The following is an 18,184-nucleotide window of genomic DNA, read 5'->3' on the forward strand; positions in this document are numbered from 1 at the left end:
TAACTGACACCTGCTGCTTGGACACATAACACTAATTCTTTAAAAAGCTACACTGATTATCCTTTGGTATCAGGTTCAACCTCCAAAGTTCTTTTCTTGTTCTGGAGTTTTTTGGGGGGGAGGAAGAGGTTTCTTTAAAGCCCTAAGTGATCCATAGTACTCCTCAAGAAGCACTTCCTCTTTGAGCTTTAGCATTAGCCAAGGAGACTTTGTTCAAGTGCTTCCACAACCTGAAATCTGTTGAGAGGCTTCAAAAAGCAGAACCTTTTAAGTGGCAGAACCGTGGACCTATCTTCCAAGAGAAGCTATTTGGCTTATTTCCTTCTGTCTCAAAGGGGGAAATTTCATGTTTAAAAGGATTTTTGATTCTTGTTATGGGAATTTGGTACTGTTAATGACAATTGTTTGTTATTTTATCATGAAGCATTACATAGTTTATTTATTGTATTTTATTGTAAGTCATAGAGAATCATAGAATTGGAAGGGACCTCCAGGGCCATCTAGTTCAACCCCCTGCACAATGCAGGAAATTCACAAATACCTCTCCTCATACCCCAGTGACCCCTGCTCCATGCCCAGAAGTTGCAGGGGGGAACCCTCCAGGATCCCTGATCAACCTGGTCTGGAGAAAATTGCTTCCTGATCCCAAAGTGGTGATTGGCATTTCCCTGGGCGTGTAAGAAACAGCCATTACAACTAAGCACTGATGCAACCCTTCCTGCCCTCCCTCTCATGATCTGCCTAAGTTCACAGAATCAGCATTGCTGTCAGATGGCAATGCCAGCCTAGCCTCTGTTTAAAAATCTCCAAAGAAGAGCCCACCACCTCCAGAGGTAGAAAAAGACAAGCAGGAACTCATTTCCATATTAGGCCACACCTTCTGACACCAAGCCAGCTGGAACTGTGTTCCTGTGCATTCCTGCTCAAAAAAAGTCCTGCCTAGTTATATTCAGCTATTTATATTTACAGGGCAGTTAGTTGTTTTTTTCTCATAGTTTTGCACAGTTTTCTTCATGAGTCATGCATAACAATAAAATCTATAACACTAGTATAATAACCTCAAGCTGTGTTTATGTATGTGGATGGTTTCAGAAGATACATCAAGCAGTAAAAATTGCTTGAATCTTTCTTTTTTGAAGCTTTTTGCAAATGTTGTTAAATCAATATACTTTCAACTCAAGGAAAAATGGTTATCACTGAACACATGCTCTTTTTGTTGGCTGTATATTTATTCTTACTTTTTAAACTTGACTTAGCTTCAGTTTTACCTCAGCCTAGTACATGTACCTGTCGATTTCTTGTGTCTTTCATACATCCTGTGAAAGCCTTAGTAAACGTGTCAAAGCATGGGCCTGTCAGAGTAAAGCACTTCTGCATCCAATAGGTTTCCTATAGATTTCTCTGGGAGAGAATTAATCTGTGTGCTCTACAATGGTGCCTGATTTTGAATAGTTTGTGTCCTTTATCTTTGTGATACATTGTGTCTGCTTACCAACACAACCATCATTCCGGAACTTGGCTAATTGGGGCTTCTACTAGTTGAAAATAGTTGTGTAAACAAAGGCTTCTACAAAATATCCATAGGAAATCTGTTATGTAAGTCAAAAATACTTCCTTGTATTTCAACAGTAAATTTATTAAGACAATTTGGTTATCTTCCTAATTTTAATTTCTCATGTGCCATGCTGCAACAAAGAAAAAATTCCCTCTGGGTTGGATCTCTTTTCTGCTATCACAAAAGGGATGAGGGGCAGTCCCAAACCCACTTACTGTAGCCTTTTGTCTATGCAAGTCTCACAATCCCTGGCATGGTCTTTTGGAGGGCCCAGGCCCATTTTCCATCATGTAATAAAGGAAAAGCTGGTAAGAGCCAATCCTACAGCTGTATCATAAATACCTATATGTTTCACTCCTATAATAAGTACATTACCAACTTAGTTACTGGCCTCTGAGTTGGCAGTGCAGACAGCACAATAGTGAAACACTGTACTGCTGCAGTTATTGCTAGACTATGCTACTGCTGTTTGAGTTTGTAGATGCAAATTTAAAAGGTTTCTAGTTCAGGCAAAATAATATGAGTTCTGAAGCTCCTACAGCAATTAAGTCCATGTGTTAATTGCAGCAGTTTATTTCTACTTAAGTGCAATAATATGTAGACTTTTTACCAGATGATAAATGCATTGTTTCCTTTTTTGTCCTTTATTTACAGATCCAACACGGTTTATAGTAGCACCTAATAGCATGGATGTCACTGCTGGTGAAAGTATTCTTCTGCCTTGCCAGGTGTCCCATGATCACCCACTAGATATTATGTTTACCTGGTCATTTAATGGACGCCTGATAGACTTTGAAAAGGATGGGGATCACTTTGAAAGAGTTGGAGGGGTAAGTGTTAATATTAGTAATCTCACAAAGCTATTCACTATGTATTCTGGGATCTGTTTTATATTTGTATATTTATATATGTTCTGTAGGATCTATTTTATATTTATATATTTCTTACTTTGTATGCTGCTTTTCTCCCAGTGGGAATCCAAAGCAGCTTACAACATCATGCTCCCCTTCTCCATTTCATCCTGTGAGGCGGGTTACACTAAGGGTAAATGATTAGACCAAAGTCACCTGGCAAGCTTCCATGACAGAGTGGGGGATTCAAACTCAGGTCTAACACACTAGCCCCATACTACCCAGCAAGAACCAAGCTGAAAAAAAATACAGAAGAGAGAAACTAAGATGCTTAAGGGGCTGGGAACCTTTCCTATCAGTAGAGGCTGAAAAGTCTGGGACTTTTCATTTTAGAAAATAAATTGTAAGGGGGGGAGAGCATAAAAAAGTTTATACCCAGGGTAGAGAGAGTGGAACAAGAGGCTTTTCTGCCATTCCAAAAATGCTAGAACTTGAGGGCATTCAATGAAGTAGTAGGTCGAGGACGGACAAAAGGAAATACTTGGCTATACCAGTGATTAAAATATGCAATTCACTACCAGAGAATGTAGTGACGGCCATAGACATAGACAGCTTTAAAAATGGATTAGATGGATTCATGGAGGATAGATCTATAAGTGGCTACTCACTGAGGGAGAGTTCCAGAATGGCACACCACCAGTTCCTTTTCAATTCAAGCTGCAGACCAAAGGAAACCTGGGACTCCTGCCCCCCCCCCCCCCCGGCACCTCTTGAAGGGCTGGTCCCTCACGGGTAAGTTACAAGGAGCCACTTGATAGCTATGTGATTTACAGCAAAGCTGGGCCCATTCCTCCAAAATCATCTTTGCTTCCTTCCAACCCTCAGGTACTGATGACACGTCCAGCTGTGTGGCTGGGAACCTGTCTTAGACAGGTTCACGCAGAACAAGTCTGTTTATGGCTACTAGCCATATGGTAACAAAAATAATCTTCATATACAGAGGCAGTAATCCTGTAAATACTAGTGCCAAGAGGCAACATCAACAGAAGGCCTCAGCCTCTATGCCTTGTTGTTGGCTCTCCAGGATACCTGGTTGTGAGACACAGGGCTGGCCCTAGGGCACATGGCACCCCAGACAGACTCCACCCACTGTACCCACTGTTACAGCCACTGCCCCCTCCCTTCCCTTCCCTTCCCTTCTATGGCGGTGCTGCAATCCATGACCCCCCCCCTCACTGAGCACGGAGTGCAATTAGAATTGGCCCTTCCGTTAGAATCGGCCCATGCCTCTCAGCATTGAGAGGAGAATGCTGAGAGATGTGGGCCGATTCTAAGAATATTGACGATTCTAGCCATGCTCAGCGTGCGGGGGGGGGGGGGGGAGAGCATGGCACCGCCGCAGAAGGGAAGGAAGGGAGGCAGCCACAGCAACAGCATTTTACCACCAATCAGCTGATCGTGGTTGGAAGCACAGAAGGGAAGGGGGGCAGAAGGAAGGAAGAGGTGGCGGTGCAGCGAGGTGGCAGTGGGGGGAACTAGACATTTGCCCTAGGGCTCATGGCACCCCAGTCAGATGCCGCCCGCTGTACCTTCTGCCACAGCCACCTCCCCCTCCCTTCTCCCCTTTCCCCAACCCTTCCCTTCTATGGTGGTGCTGCACTCCATGACCCCTCCCCCTGCATGGAGCACGACTAGAATTGGCCCTAGCCTTAGAATTGGCTCACGCCTGTCAGAGTTCAGAGGAGAATGCTGAGAGGCATGGGCCAATTCTAAGGGTAGTGCCGATTCTAGCCACACGCAGCACGAGGGGGGCCGGATAGGGATGTGCAAAAAAAAATTCGGAAGTACATGGATTCGGACGTATACGGGGGGAATCCCGTATATTTCTGAATTCCGTAGTCGGAATAGCCGCATATACAGTAGATGCGCTGCTATTTCCGAATATACAGCCCCATTATACCCTATGGGCCATTGAAATAAATGGCAAATAGGGTATATTTGAAGCCGCCTGGAGGGGAGTAAGTTTGAGGGAGAGCCCCCAAATTTGCAGGAGACCTGCAGGGGACTCTCCCCTACAAACCCCCCAAGTCCCAAAAAGATTGGGCCAGGGGGTCCCATTCCAGGGGCACCCAAAGAGGGGTGCCCCTATTCCACCATTATACCCTATGGGCCATTGAAATCAATGGCAACATAGGGCATAATTAGAGGCTACTGGGGGGCAGGGGGTTTGAGGCAGAGCCCCCAAAACTGCAGGAAACTCGCAGGGGACTCTCTCCTACAAAAACCCTAAGTCCCAAAAAGATTGGGCCAGGAGGTCTAATTCCTGGGGCACCCAAAGCCAAACCTAACTTCACACCAGAGAATCTCTATAGGACCTAAATGCACTATATACCTCTATCTACTCTATGAACCCTGCCACACAAAACACAATCTGCTCAAGGTCTGCTCTGCAGTCCTGGCTGCAGGAAACCCAGATGCCAGCTCTCCAGCCCTGCCCCCAAAGAATGCGGAGAGAGCTGGCCAAGCACAACAAGCCTGCTGGTTCTGGGTCTCTCACCCAGGTGCCAGCTTCCCTGCCACAGAACACACAATCTACAGATGCCAGCTCTCCAGCCCTGCCCCAAACAACACAGGGAGAGCTGGCCAAGCACAACAAGCCTGCTGGTTCTGGGTCTCTCACCCAGGTGCCAGCTTCCCTGCAACAGAACACACAATCTACAGATGCCAGCTCTCCAGCACTGCCCCAAACAACACGGGGAGAGCTGGCCAACCACAACAAGCCTGCTGGTTCTGGGTCTCTCACCCAGGTGCCAGCTTCTCTGCCACAGAACACACAATCTACAGATGCCAGCTCTCCAGCCCTGCCCCAAACAGCATGGGGAGAGCTGGCCAAGCACAACAAGCCTGCTGGTTCTGGGTCTTTCGCCCAGGTGCCAGCTCCCCCCCCCCCTAAAAAAAAAACAGAACCAGGAAAAGGGACAACAGGAGAAGGCCAAGCAACTCAACTGTTAAAAAGTGGCCTTTTCACTAATAAGAAACTTCAGGCCAAATCAGTCAACAACACCCCGCCCCCCCCCCTAAAACCAGAACCAGGAAAAGGGGGACAACAGGACAGGAGGATGCAAAACCTGCAGCAATAGAGAACAGATCCAAACAGAAGGCCAAACTCAACTGTTAAAAAAGTGGCCTTTTAAACAACGAAAATTAGGCCAAACAGCACCCCCTCCCCAAGAACCAGAAGAGAAAAGGAACAACAGCAGCACAACACAGCAGCAACAAAGCAAACACAGAATCCTTTTAAAACAGTAAAAAACTTAACTTTTAACAATACAGGAACTTTCCCAACCCCCCCCCCCAAAAAAAACCCTTCACCCTAACCCCAAGAAATCCAAGCCACCCAAATCAGGAAAAGTAAAAGGACACTGCACTTTTAAAAGTCCTCTCACTAAAGTAAGATATGGGCAAATTGGCAAAAAAAAACCCACCCCAGACCCCCTCTCCCAGCAGAACCCCCTAACCCGTTCCTATCCCCAAATAAGCTACTACTCACCACCCAAATCTGGATAAGTAAAGGGACTCTGAGTCTTAAAAAGTCCTTTTACCAACTAAAATAAAAACAAGAACCCCAAGACTGTCTTACCTTTAGACGTCTTCTCTACTCCAGGCAAGTTTGGTAAGGCTGAGAGAGAGCAGCAGCAGCTGAGGCCAAGCGCCAGCACAGCACAATCTCTCTCTCACACCAACACAGCAGCAATGGAGGAGTCCAGCCAGGCAGACTCCTTAAAAAGGTTCTTTGGTCCTACAGAGAGCAGTTTCAAAAAATAGCACTGCTCTGTGATTGGCCAGACAACAGTGGTTACTTGGATACCCAAGTAAGCAAATCAGTGTTGCTGATGGCTGGGGAATCAGCTACACAACAGCCCTGCAAAGCATGCATTTGCAATGCATTTTGCAAATGCATGCTTTGGATTGGTTGCTGGGGCTCGTCTTCCCCTTCCCCCCCTGACCCCGGGGAGGCTATGGGAGAGGCAGGAAAAGGCTACCAAAGGCGGGAAAGGAGGCAAGCAGCTCCCCTGAGGCTGCAGAAGCCTCTTTCCCGCCTTTTCAATTGACTTCCATATACTTCCGAATATATATACAGAAGTATACGGGGAGCCATACTCGGCTCCTGCATAATGGGCGCCAATTGGAATCGGCTGTATGCGATTCCGTATAATGCCAAATCAGGGGTGATTCGGCAGTTAATTCGGTTCAGCCAAACTGAATGTGCACCCCTAGGGGCGGAGCATGGTGCCTCCACAGAAGGGGAGGGAAGGGAGGGAGCAGCCACAGCAGCATTTTACTTCGGATCAACTGATTGGTGGTGGGGAGGGCTTTGAAGAGACTGGGAAGCGGTGCTTCACCGCCCCTTGCTGGCTGCTCAGAAGGGGAGGGAGGGAGGAAGAGGTGGCAGCGCAGTGAGGCAGCAGCAGGGGGAACTAGGCATTTGCCTTGGGTACTGGGAGGGGAGAGGGCTCAATTCAGAGCCCCCTCCCTCCCAGTGCCGTAGGCAATTGCCTAGTGGGCGAGCCAACCCTGGTGGGACAGGATGCTGGACTAGATTGACCACTGTTTGATCCAGCAGGGCTCTTCTAATGTTCTTACCTGCTTGCAGAGCTAATATTATGGAGCTGTCCCACTTCCCCTTCCTGCTGCAGCCTTCTAATTTTGTTCCTGAGGGTCAGCAGACTCTCAAAAACAACACATGAGTCAAAGTAGGGATCTTCTAAAGATGCAAGTGATCTTAAGTCTTCTGGATTGCATGGTTGGATGCTGGTCAATAACAAATTCACAACTCTGTTCTGCTATCTAGTCTGGTGCTAACTACCTGCACCATCAAACAGAAAATTATTTCAACTAAGAATAATTTCACCAGTAAATTACTGTGCATCTGTACTGTCTGCACTGCCACTTTAGTTCAACAGCCAATGAGCTAATAGTGCAGGTAGTATGGGGGTAATGTACTTTCCTGAATGAAATTGGCTGCTGCTGTTTGATTATAGGATAACCAGTTGTAAAAACATATGTGTTTCATTTATTGGGAATATTATTTCTAATTGTTTTGTAGAGCAGCTTTATCTCTAGGAGCATTGTCCAAAAAAATGCCTTTTCAGGATTTTTTTCCGTTCAAAGCAGCAAGACTGATATTGTATTTCAGTAATGTCTCTGCATTCACATAGAATCATACAAGAATTTATGTCCTTTCTCTAGCATTTGTCAGCATGCTGCAGTTTTTTTCATCACCACCATCCTTGCAATTCTAATAGAGCCTATTACTACGGATCAAGTCCTAAATGTGTGAGAGAGGCAGATATCCAGTTTTCCTGCACCATGTAGAAGAGCTATATGTGGGATAAATGCTATAGGAGCACAAAATGGCACATGGATGGATGCTGTTTGAATGTGATATAGGAATAGGTACACTCACAACCACAACTAATGCAGGTCATCCTGCATTAAGGTTGTCTAGCTGTGATGACATAATAGGCAATATGATAGAACTTGCCACTTTGTCTTTGGGGGCACCTAATTTCAGCTTTACAAGGAATGCTGCCATATAAACACTGAGTTGTAGCAGCCATGCTGCTGCTACGAATGCCCATCCCAGATATATGAAGTCTTGTGTTTGGGGAAATGGACCATGGATCAAAGAATCATGAAACACATTCAATAAGGACAAGAATTTTTAGACATGTTATTAATGGATAGGAACCCAGGCTGCTGCATGACAAACTGCCTCTGAAAAGTTAAAACATTTCAGAAACAAAAACAAAAAGTGTGACATGGCATGGAGGATAAGCTGTTCAAAGGGAACAAATACAGAATTACACTGAACTAGTGGAAGACTCTTGTAAGAGTCTAAGTAACTCTTTCAGGCCCAGACTTCTTCTAGTTGAATCTGCCCAACAGTACACAAAATTGTTTGAATTTTTATCTCCAATGCAATTTAGTCAGAAAAACAATTTAGGGCTTGTCTCCCCCCCCCCAAAAAAAAATCTTTCTGCCCCTTGTGAGTATGATGTTAAATTGCACTTGCTTGGGAGAGCACAGCAGGGTGACATGCCAGAGCATAAAGATAGTATAATGCCTTCAGAAATAGGTTTACTTTGTTTCTTTATGAGTTCATAAAACCCTTTTGATAACATTGCATTTTGGTGTTAAAGTTATTTAACCATTTTGAAAACGTATAGATTTTAGTCATCTAAGAAATACTGAGGTTAAAAAATAATTTCCAAGAGCAAAACCCTATACATTAAGTTCACCTGAGTTGAGTAAAATTTGTAGGAACAAAAAGCAGTGGAGAATTCCACATGTTTATGTTGTGAAAAGGAAAAAAAATCTGTTTAACTTTAAATGCATAGGTATTTTACATGGAACAGTGCATCATCTTACTTTCCCCCTCACAGCACCACAGTAAAATTGTGTCAGCCATTTTGAAATAGGGAGCTGAGTCTGGAAGCTACTAATTTACTTTAGGTTTCAGCAGTCCCAGGACTTAGACATTAGTCGACCAGTATTTCCACCCTGAAATTAGGAGAGAAAACAGCAGTTTAAAAGCTTTAACTGCTTTCCTCTACCATTAGACAGGTGTTGGAAAACTAAAAGCTGTGCAAGATTAAATGCATTGCTGAAAAGTTTTTCCCTGCAGGGACCACAGCTGCAGCAACAACAGCTGTTGCTAGGAATTATACCTAACAGTGCCACAAAACCCAAAAATATGCACTGTATTAATATTCTTCAATTAAAAGCTTGGAATTGCAATTTTATTCTTAGATTTCTAAGTGGTTAGGCACTACACCCAATGTACTATGTGGGAACATTTTTGGAGCCACGCAATCATTCAAAACCATAATTAGTTCCATACAATTGCTAATCAGACATGAGCGTTTGGCATTGGGAAAAACAAATTGTTGTTCCACGCCAGGTGATGCAAAATTTCCTCAGAGAGTGTTGTCCTCCTGACCTTTTAATGCAAAAAACGGCAGGCAATCGAAAACACTGGCTGTGGCAAGGACTGCAGATGCCTCATAATTTGGGTCAGTGTTCTCCTGTTAAGTGGAAGTAGGCGGAAAGCAGATATATGAATACCAATGAAGGCTCCAAATTGGAAGTCTGGAGCGCAGCAGAGTAAAGCCCTGCCTGACTTGCATTTTGTCAAATCACGTCTTGTGGTAAACGGTTTGACTGACCCAGAGCCCCTGCATCCCTGAAAGGAAACCCTATTTCCGGCCCTTATCTTTGAGGAAAGACGCACAGATTTTAAAATGGGCCACAGCTTGCATTGCAAACGTTTTCATCATACAATGTAAAATAAATCCATTAGTCTCAGTGTCCTTCATGTGATAATGATGTTTAGAGCTCATTAAAAAGTCATTGTAACCACTTTCCCCTACTTTATCAGCAGGATTCAGCTGGTGATTTGATGATCAGAAGCATCCAGCTGAATCATGCTGGAAAATACGTCTGCATGGTGCAAACAAGTGTGGACAAGCTATCAGCTGCTGCAGACCTGATTGTAAGAGGTATTTGAATTTTGTTGCTGTTGTTGTCAGAAACCACTGTTTGCAATGACTGCTTGTGCGGATAATAGCCTAAAGCACAGTTTGAAAGAGTTTGCTATCATTCTGACTAGTAAGCCATAAGGTACTAACAGATTATTTTCCCTCCTTTTGGCAAATGGTGAGGCAAAAAAAATCATATATTGTCATAACCTCTGCTAATAATTGAAATATTGCTCCCTGTGTTGATGATGGAACTTGTGTCCTGTAGCAATTTCTGATGAAACAGTTTGCTTCATTGGTAAACCTGAGGACTTTGCGTGTGCAGATTGCTTGTAGTTTCTCCTGGAGTGGGAAATGCATGTGCATGCTGCATATGTATGCAGAGTTTTCCCTTTTATGTTCTCAGTCAGGGGCTGTGGAAGAGTCAGGCAGCAGAAGCTTGATTGAAAGAACTTCACCTTCTTTTGTATCTGTTTTCATTGGCTTTTCATTCAAAATACGGGCTCCCAGCAATCAGAAGTCAATTTAAATAACAATCACAATTCAGTAAACATTTCCACTGGGGAAAGCCTTCTCAGTTTCACGTCCTCTCTCAGCTTCATGTCTTCTCTCTGATGGCTCCATAACTACAGTTAGAACCTGAACGTTGGACCCTTATCCTAAACTGTATTCAGGGGTTTGCTGCTGTTGCTGCTGCCCTCAGTGGTAGGACTTATAGTTCTCTCAGTGAAAGCTGTAGCTTTCAGCAAGAACTACAACAAGCACTTGGGAAGGCACCTGGTGCTTCATTTGATGGCTTCAGCAATGGTGGGTAGGGTTGCCAACTTCCAGGTGGTGGCTGGAGATTACAACTGAACCTCCAGGTGAGAGTGACTACTTTGAAAGGCAAACTTTATCGTAGTATCCCCATTGAAATTCCTCCCCGCCCTCCTCAGGTTCCACCCGCAAGATCTCCAGGTATTTCCCAGCCTGGAGCTGGTAGCCCTAGCCTACTGTGATCTAGTTCATCCAGAACTAGAACCAGAAATTTGGAGAGATGCTTGCTGCTTTCTGAATTTTCTGGGCGGGGAAGAAAGCAGAATTGCAGTTTATTCATAAGGCTTCACTGGTCTGTTCTTTCCCCCCAGTTTAAGCATTATTTGATGTGCCCTGCTGTATGCAAATCATGGCTCATGTGAAACGCTGTTGCCCTAAACCAGTGGCCTTTGTACTATACATTCAACTAAATGATTCTTTTAGGACAGAAGTCTATCTGCTATGCTTAGACAAAACAAGCTCACTCAGTTTCTATTTGGTTATTGTCAATGGCAAGAGTAATCAGTATTCAGAAAAGGTCTAAAAAGGCTAAACCTTCAACCAGCAGACATTTATAAATTTCCTATTTCACCACTGGTATAGAATTGAAGAAGAAAATCTGTTTTGTAAAATTTTGTTCCCTTCAGAAAAAGCTTTGGTAATATTGACTTGGGGCCATATGAGTTCTCTACAAAGAATGACAGATTCAAAATAGAGAGTAGTATGCATAGGGTATTGGTGCATACTCATTTTGGATGGTATAAAATATGAATAAGAAGACGGAAAAAATGATTTAACACTAATTCCATCTTCCCATGGAAAGCTGGGAACTGTAGTTCTGAGTAGAGAAGTTAGGAGAAAACACAGACGTCCTCCAAACTAAAATCCATACGATTCCCTGCAGAAAGCCATACCAGCTACAGTACTTTAATATGGGTGTGTAAACCATAATTATTTATTTTAATTATTTTGGGGATGGGCATGAACCCAAAAAACCTGGTTCGGTTCAGGGGAGCCAAAAGACCCCAAACGTTTAGTTCTCCCTTTCTCCTGAATTCGGTTCTCCCTTTCTCCAAGCTGCATCCAGGCCAGGCAGCCGCTTACTGAAAGGTCAGACAGTCCACCTTTCCTCTGCCCTTCATCGCCAGACTGAAATCACTGGGGAACTGGTCTTCATAAGGCTGTGCATTGGTCACTACTCAATGGGAACACACTCAATGGGAACACAGCATTGTCCACTTCTCTATTCTATCCACACAATGATCGAGAGCCAGTTTGGTGTAGTGGTTAAGTGTGCGGATTCTTATCTGGGAGAACCGGGTTTGATTCCCCACTCCTCCACTTGCACCTGCTAGCATGGCCTTGGGTCAGCCATAGCTCTGGCAGAGGTTGTCCTTGAAAGGGCAGCTGCTGTGAAAGCCCTCTCAGCTCCACCCACCTCACATGGTGTCTGTTGTGGGGGAGGAAGATAAAAGAGATTGTGAGCTGCTCTAAGATTTGGAGTGGAGGGTGGGATATAAATCCAATATCTTAAATCTAATATCTTGTGAGGTGGGTTAAGCTGACAGTGTGGGTCGAAGGTAACCCAGCAAACTTCCATGGCAGAGTGAGGACTGAAACCCAGATCTCCAAGATCCTAGTCTGAGACTCTAGTCTAAATATTTCCAGTTTATTCTCATGTACATATTGAAATTACTGCAGTTATCTATAGCCCTCTGTTTTAATGCTTTTGATTCTGAATGCCATGGTTGCACTGTGATCTGTTAAAACACCAAGAAGTAGTACCCTGGTGTAGCCAGAAGGGAAGAGAAATGAGAATGAAGAACCTGATCACTGTCCATTTGAAAAGACAGCAGTGGTTTATCAGCTGTTTCCTCAAGGGAGTAAGATATATTGTTGCTGCACTAAATGTATATTCCATTTAATGAGGATGAGGACCAATGAACAGTTTAAATACCAATAAATTAGACTGCTAAATATTTAAAATCTGTAATAGTTGAAGTTCTTAACTGAAAGTATATGCATCATTTTGCAGGGAATGATCTTAAATTCTACTAGGAGTCTGTTAGAGGAAAATATATTGGAAGGAGCTGGCAAATACAGTTAATGACTTTACTGCTGCATTTTGAATTTCCATTTTCCCTCTCCCCCACCCCACCAAGGCATTTTCCTAGCCCATTGCACCATCTACTGGTTAGGAGACAAAAGCACTCAAGATTCCTTATCTATTGTTGACAGCAAGTGATGGAAAGGCACAGTCAAAGAATATCTGTTAGAGCTTGACTTGAGCTGAAAAACTCATTCATCAAAGTGGCTGAGAGTCCCTCACCAGTACCACAACTACATATGTTTTAGGTTTGCTATCTTCAACATGCCACCATATTTGACTGCTGGAAATCAAAGGATAAAGGGAGTCTTGGACACTAAACAGCATAGGTGTTTTGAATCTGATTGAGTAGGTTCTTGCCTACAGAACAACACAAATGCATTTAAATTAGCCTTGTCTTTGTGATGCCTGACAGTAACACAACCATTTTTCTGGATTCCAATAGCAGGATCATAAGAAGTAATGATACATCCTGTCCCCAATAGATATCTCCTTGTTATGCAAGACATAAAATCTCCATTCAGCCTGGAAGTTGTCAGGGGGGTTATTTTGCTTTGAAGATACATGGCCCACCCCCTTTCACCAAGAGTAACAGTGTAGAGGTGACAAGGAAATGCATCTCCATTGTTGATGTACCCAGGCACCTCCATCAAGTCACATGTAGCTGTCATACTTTTCTTATGCATTCAGGTGCACGTCTGAGAGTGTGTTCCATAAATCAATGCAACATGGAGGGTTGTCATCTGTGGGTATGTATCTGCAGTACTTTCAATGAGAGATCATCATCGACATTCTTTCACTAGCCATACATAACCACATAATACTAGAGATGACTGAGGACAAGAGTTTTGTCATTCAGTGAAACTACCAGCCCAACACAGTAAATGACCTGATGATCTCAGTAATGGGATGTACTCTATCTTTCCTTCTATGTAAAGGAAATGGGGACTTACATAAGCAAATCTGATTAATTATATGGCACTGTGACATCACATTCATTATATGGTTCCTGATTGGCAGTGAAAAACCCTTTTAGAGTAAACAATAGTATCCAATAGGAACAATAGAATTATAGAGTTGGAAGGGTCTCCAGAGTCATCTAGTCCAAGCCCCTGCACAGTGCAGGAAATTCACAAATACCTTCTCCTACACATACACAATGACCCCTGTTCCATGTCCAGAAGATAGCAAAACAAACCTCCAGGATCCCTAGCCAAACTGGCCTGGGAAAAAATTGCTTCCTGGCCCCAAAGTGGTGATCAGCATTTCCCTGGGCTGAGAACAAAGTAAAAAATGCCCAAAATGGAATGTGGGAAGGGAGGTGAATATGAAAACAATGCTTAACTCTAGGGCTCTTTTTCTAGCAGGAGCTCCTCTGCATATTAGGCCATGTCCCGCTGTTGTAGCCAATCCTCCAAGAGCTTACAGGAGGCCCTGTATTAAGAGCCCTCTAAGCTCTTGGAGGATTGGCTACATCAGGGGGGCATGGCCTAATATGCAGAGGAGCTCCTGCTAGGAAAAAGAGCCCTGCTTAATTCTACAAATCTAAAATAGCTACCAGTCTACCATCATATACAGTTGTATTCACCATCACAATGCAAGCAAAGTACAAAGAACAAATTGATGGTAACACTAAACATAAAGGGCCTAGAACTAAAACCCATCACTTGTTTAAACCAAACCAGGTTTTGCTGTTATGATCATCTGAGTGCTTAACTAGAATTACAGTTTTAGAAGTGCTAATACAAAAGAGAGCCCATGTTGTTAAAGTTAAAGGTATTAAAGACTAATGGAATAATCAGACACTAACTGTTTAAATGTTGTGTTAGAATGTGTGCCTATCTTCAAGTCCATCAAGCAGACATGCCCAATTTATGTATTTTTGAGTCTGCAGAAGTGTTCTGGTCTTCAAAGTGTATTTTGCTACATACACCACCCTTATGGATAGTCAGACTGTATGCAGTTGATACTACCTAGAAACAATGGCCTCTGAATTATGAGCAAATGTGTTTCTGCATACCTGAAACATTACATACAAAGAGATATACCATTGAAATATGAACTTCCTCTGCCTCTTACATCTTGCATTTATTTTATTTTTATTTTCCTTATGATGGGGTAGAGTTTCTGTATTACCTTGATTATTAATAACCATGAGCCAGATAAAACTACTTCAGAGCCAGATTGCTTATGAGCCATCAGTCTGACTATTCATGCCCCAAAGCTGATCCATGAATTTCCAAAATACCAGTGGAACAGCACTGAATGCTTGATGACAGGCATCCATTCTCTGAACTGCGAGCTAACTGTCATGCAGAACTGAAGCCATAGCAAGAGTACAACAATGGAAGCAATTTCTTGTCTCATTCACTTTCAATAATTGGATGTCTTCCCACCCCCTTTCCTATATTTCCATTTTAGAGTAGCTGCTGAACATGCTCGCAGAAATCAGTAGTGATACCAGAATTCACAAGTTTGAAAATGAATTCCCAGTTCAGAATCTGCACTAGCTCATTATAAACAGGTTTTAGATCACTCTGGGGATTGCAGGAGGCCTCCCAGCATCCTTGTGCTTTGCCCACTGGTTCTTCAGGCACCAGCAGGAAGAAATGGGGTGTGTGAAAATGGAACACACTCCAGAATTGCACTGAACTGATGATGTCACTTACATTAAAAAAAGAACAGATGTGACATAATGGGTACTCTAGAATTTGCAAAAACTCTATGGTAAAATAATAAGAGTTGGAAATTCTAGAGCATCTAATGATATCACTGCCATTTTTACCGGAAGTGCTACCACTGCTCCGGCACAATGCCAGCACACCTGGCCCCCCAATTTCTCTTGGGGGTTATCAGCCACAGCATGGCAACCCTAAACCTCTGGAGTCTTGTTAATAATCAACTTAGCTTGTCACAAACTTTCCCTACAACCCTTGTCCTTTTCCCTTGTTCACCATAACTTACCTGACAGTGGGGGTGAAAGGCAGAGCTTCTAGCATTTATCTAGTCTGTAGAAATAGCTTCCAACTGAAATAGGCATGCAGCACCCAGCTGTACAAGCACAATAAGAAATAAAGTCCCTGTGATCTCTGCGATGTCGCTACCATTTCCAGACCTTATTCTACTAGTGACCTTCGATTCTTACACTCCTTTTGCTGTGTAAGAAAGGCTAATGTTGCAAAGATCTTAGCTGACCAAATTCCCTTTTATGAGTTGCTGCAAGTTATGTAACCCTCAAAGATTCTGACATATAGATGGCTGCCAAGTAGCCTGTTAGCTGTCACTAAATGGGAAGACAATAGAAAACCCATCCATACTTAGTGACCTATTGGAAATTTTCCTCGCACTCCATCTGAAGCTTCTTCTGAACACTGATGAGGAACCTTTGTAGCCCACCTACTGTTTCTGCACCCCTATTTGAAACTCTGCAGGGCCAGATCGGGGGGGGGGGGGGCAGAGGGGTGTTTTGCCCCCGGTACTGCCAGAGGGGGGGGGTGCCAAATTGGGCGCCTCCCCCCCCCCAGGAAGGGGGGAGAAAGATTGGCTTCTTTTGCACTGTCACCTGGTCTGCTGGAATCCCTTCCCTTGCCTCACCCACAGCGATACAGGAATGCAATAATCACTCCCTCCCGGCTGCTTTTCTTCTCTCCCCCTCCCCTCGCCACCCCAGCCCCTTCCTATTGGCGCCTGGTCATACACACCTCCCCAACAGCATAACCAGTTGTGTGTGTTGGGGTAGGAGGGACGGAGGGAAGAATCTCACGGACTATCTCCTCGCCCCCCCTTCAGAAGTGCTTTCATCTCGCCCCCCCAAAAAAAACCAACCTCTGCTCTGCATGAAAAAGCCCTTTGCCAGCAGTTTGACAATTACAGTTCATTCCTGCAGCTCATCAAAGTAAAGCAGGTGAGAAAAAAATCCAGGCTGACCATTTGCTGCTACCAAAACAGAGAATAAAATGAAGGGTCACTTTCTCTATTCCACCTCTGGGATTCTTCCGTAAACAAGACCCTCTCGCTCTCTCCAAGACCCCCCACCCCCTGTCCCTCCACCCTTTCCAGAATAAGAGCCAACAAGCCCGAAGGGAAGATCATGGACATGCTGGTGGGAGAGTCTCAAACAAGTCAGTGATTGACTTGCATTAGAGTAAGTTTTTAGGGAAAAAGGGAAAACTCAGATCTACACGGATCCTCATGAATTCATATGATTTTTACAATGAAATGAAATCAAACCACTATTATTCCGTCGATCCTGTCTTAGACTATAGGCAGGACCACAAAAATCATGCTTCCACGGATTCGTGGCACCTCACCAGTGAAAAAACAGGGTTCCAAAGCACGGATCCTCACGAATTCATATATTTTTTTCGGTGAAATGAAATCAAACAACCATCAAATATTAAAGGTACCCTTAACTATTAAAATAAAAATTATATTCTTCTTCTTTTTAAAACTTAGTTATTATCAAAAATTGTCCAATGTCCTTTTATTTTCCATTCTTTTTCTACATATCTTCTAAACTTCTTCCACTCCGTCTTAAAAACTTCTAAATCAAAGTCTCTTAATGTTTTTGTTAATTTGTCCATTTCACTCCATGTCATAACATTTATAATCCAATCCCATTTCTCTGGTATTTTTTCTTGCTTCCACAACTGCACATACAATGTCCTAGCAGCTGAAAGCAAGTACCAAATTAAAGTTCTATCTTCTTTTGGAAATTTTTCCATTTGTAATCCCAATAAGAAAGTCTCTGCAGCTTTCACTACTTCATATCCCAATATCCTAGAAATTTCTTGTTGAATCATTTGCCAATACAGCTTTGCTTTTTTACAAGTCCACCACATATGGTAGAAAGAACCTTCATGCTTTTTACATTTCCAACATCTGTCTGGCATCTTGTTATTCATTTTTGCTAATTTTTTAGGAGTCATATACCATCTATACATCATCTTAAAACAATTTTCTTTAATGTTTTGACATGTTGAAAGTTTCATAGAGTTCTTCCACAAATATTCCCAAGTTTCCATCTGTATTTCTTTATTTACATTAATTGCCCATTTAATCATTTGAGATTTCACTACTTTATCTTCTGTAGACCATTGTAGAAGTAATTTATATACTTTTGAGATTAATTTATCATTGTCTCCAAGCAGAACTTTTTCCATTTCTGTTTGCTCTTTTCTTATTCCTTCAGTTTTAATATCATTCTCCACCAAGCTCTTTATTTGTTGCATTTGAAACCAATCTTATTTATAATTCAACTCTTCAGCAGTTTTCCGTTCTATCTTGCCACTTTGTATTTTTAATAATTGATTATATGACAGCTTCTTTTCTTCAC

At 43.1% G+C, this 18,184-nt stretch overlaps 1 protein-coding gene across 3 annotated transcripts in view; it reads left to right on the top strand.

Annotated features, from left to right (window-relative positions):
• LOC132572476 (contactin-4) overlaps nucleotides 1-18,184 on the top strand; it is a 706,005-nt gene that overhangs the window by 647,404 nt on the left and 40,417 nt on the right. For 2 of the 3 annotated variants that reach the window (XM_060239572.1, XM_060239570.1), the window contains exons 13-14: nucleotides 2,210-2,385; nucleotides 9,848-9,968. In XM_060239572.1, coding sequence (XP_060095555.1) covers nucleotides 2,210-2,385; nucleotides 9,848-9,968 — 297 coding nt within the window. The remainder of the gene's footprint in view (nucleotides 1-2,209; nucleotides 2,386-9,847; nucleotides 9,969-18,184) is intronic. The other variant, XM_060239573.1, reaches the window with a different exon arrangement.

Source organism: Heteronotia binoei, chromosome 5 (assembly GCF_032191835.1).
Source record: "Heteronotia binoei isolate CCM8104 ecotype False Entrance Well chromosome 5, APGP_CSIRO_Hbin_v1, whole genome shotgun sequence".
Taxonomy (NCBI): domain Eukaryota; kingdom Metazoa; phylum Chordata; class Lepidosauria; order Squamata; family Gekkonidae; genus Heteronotia; species Heteronotia binoei.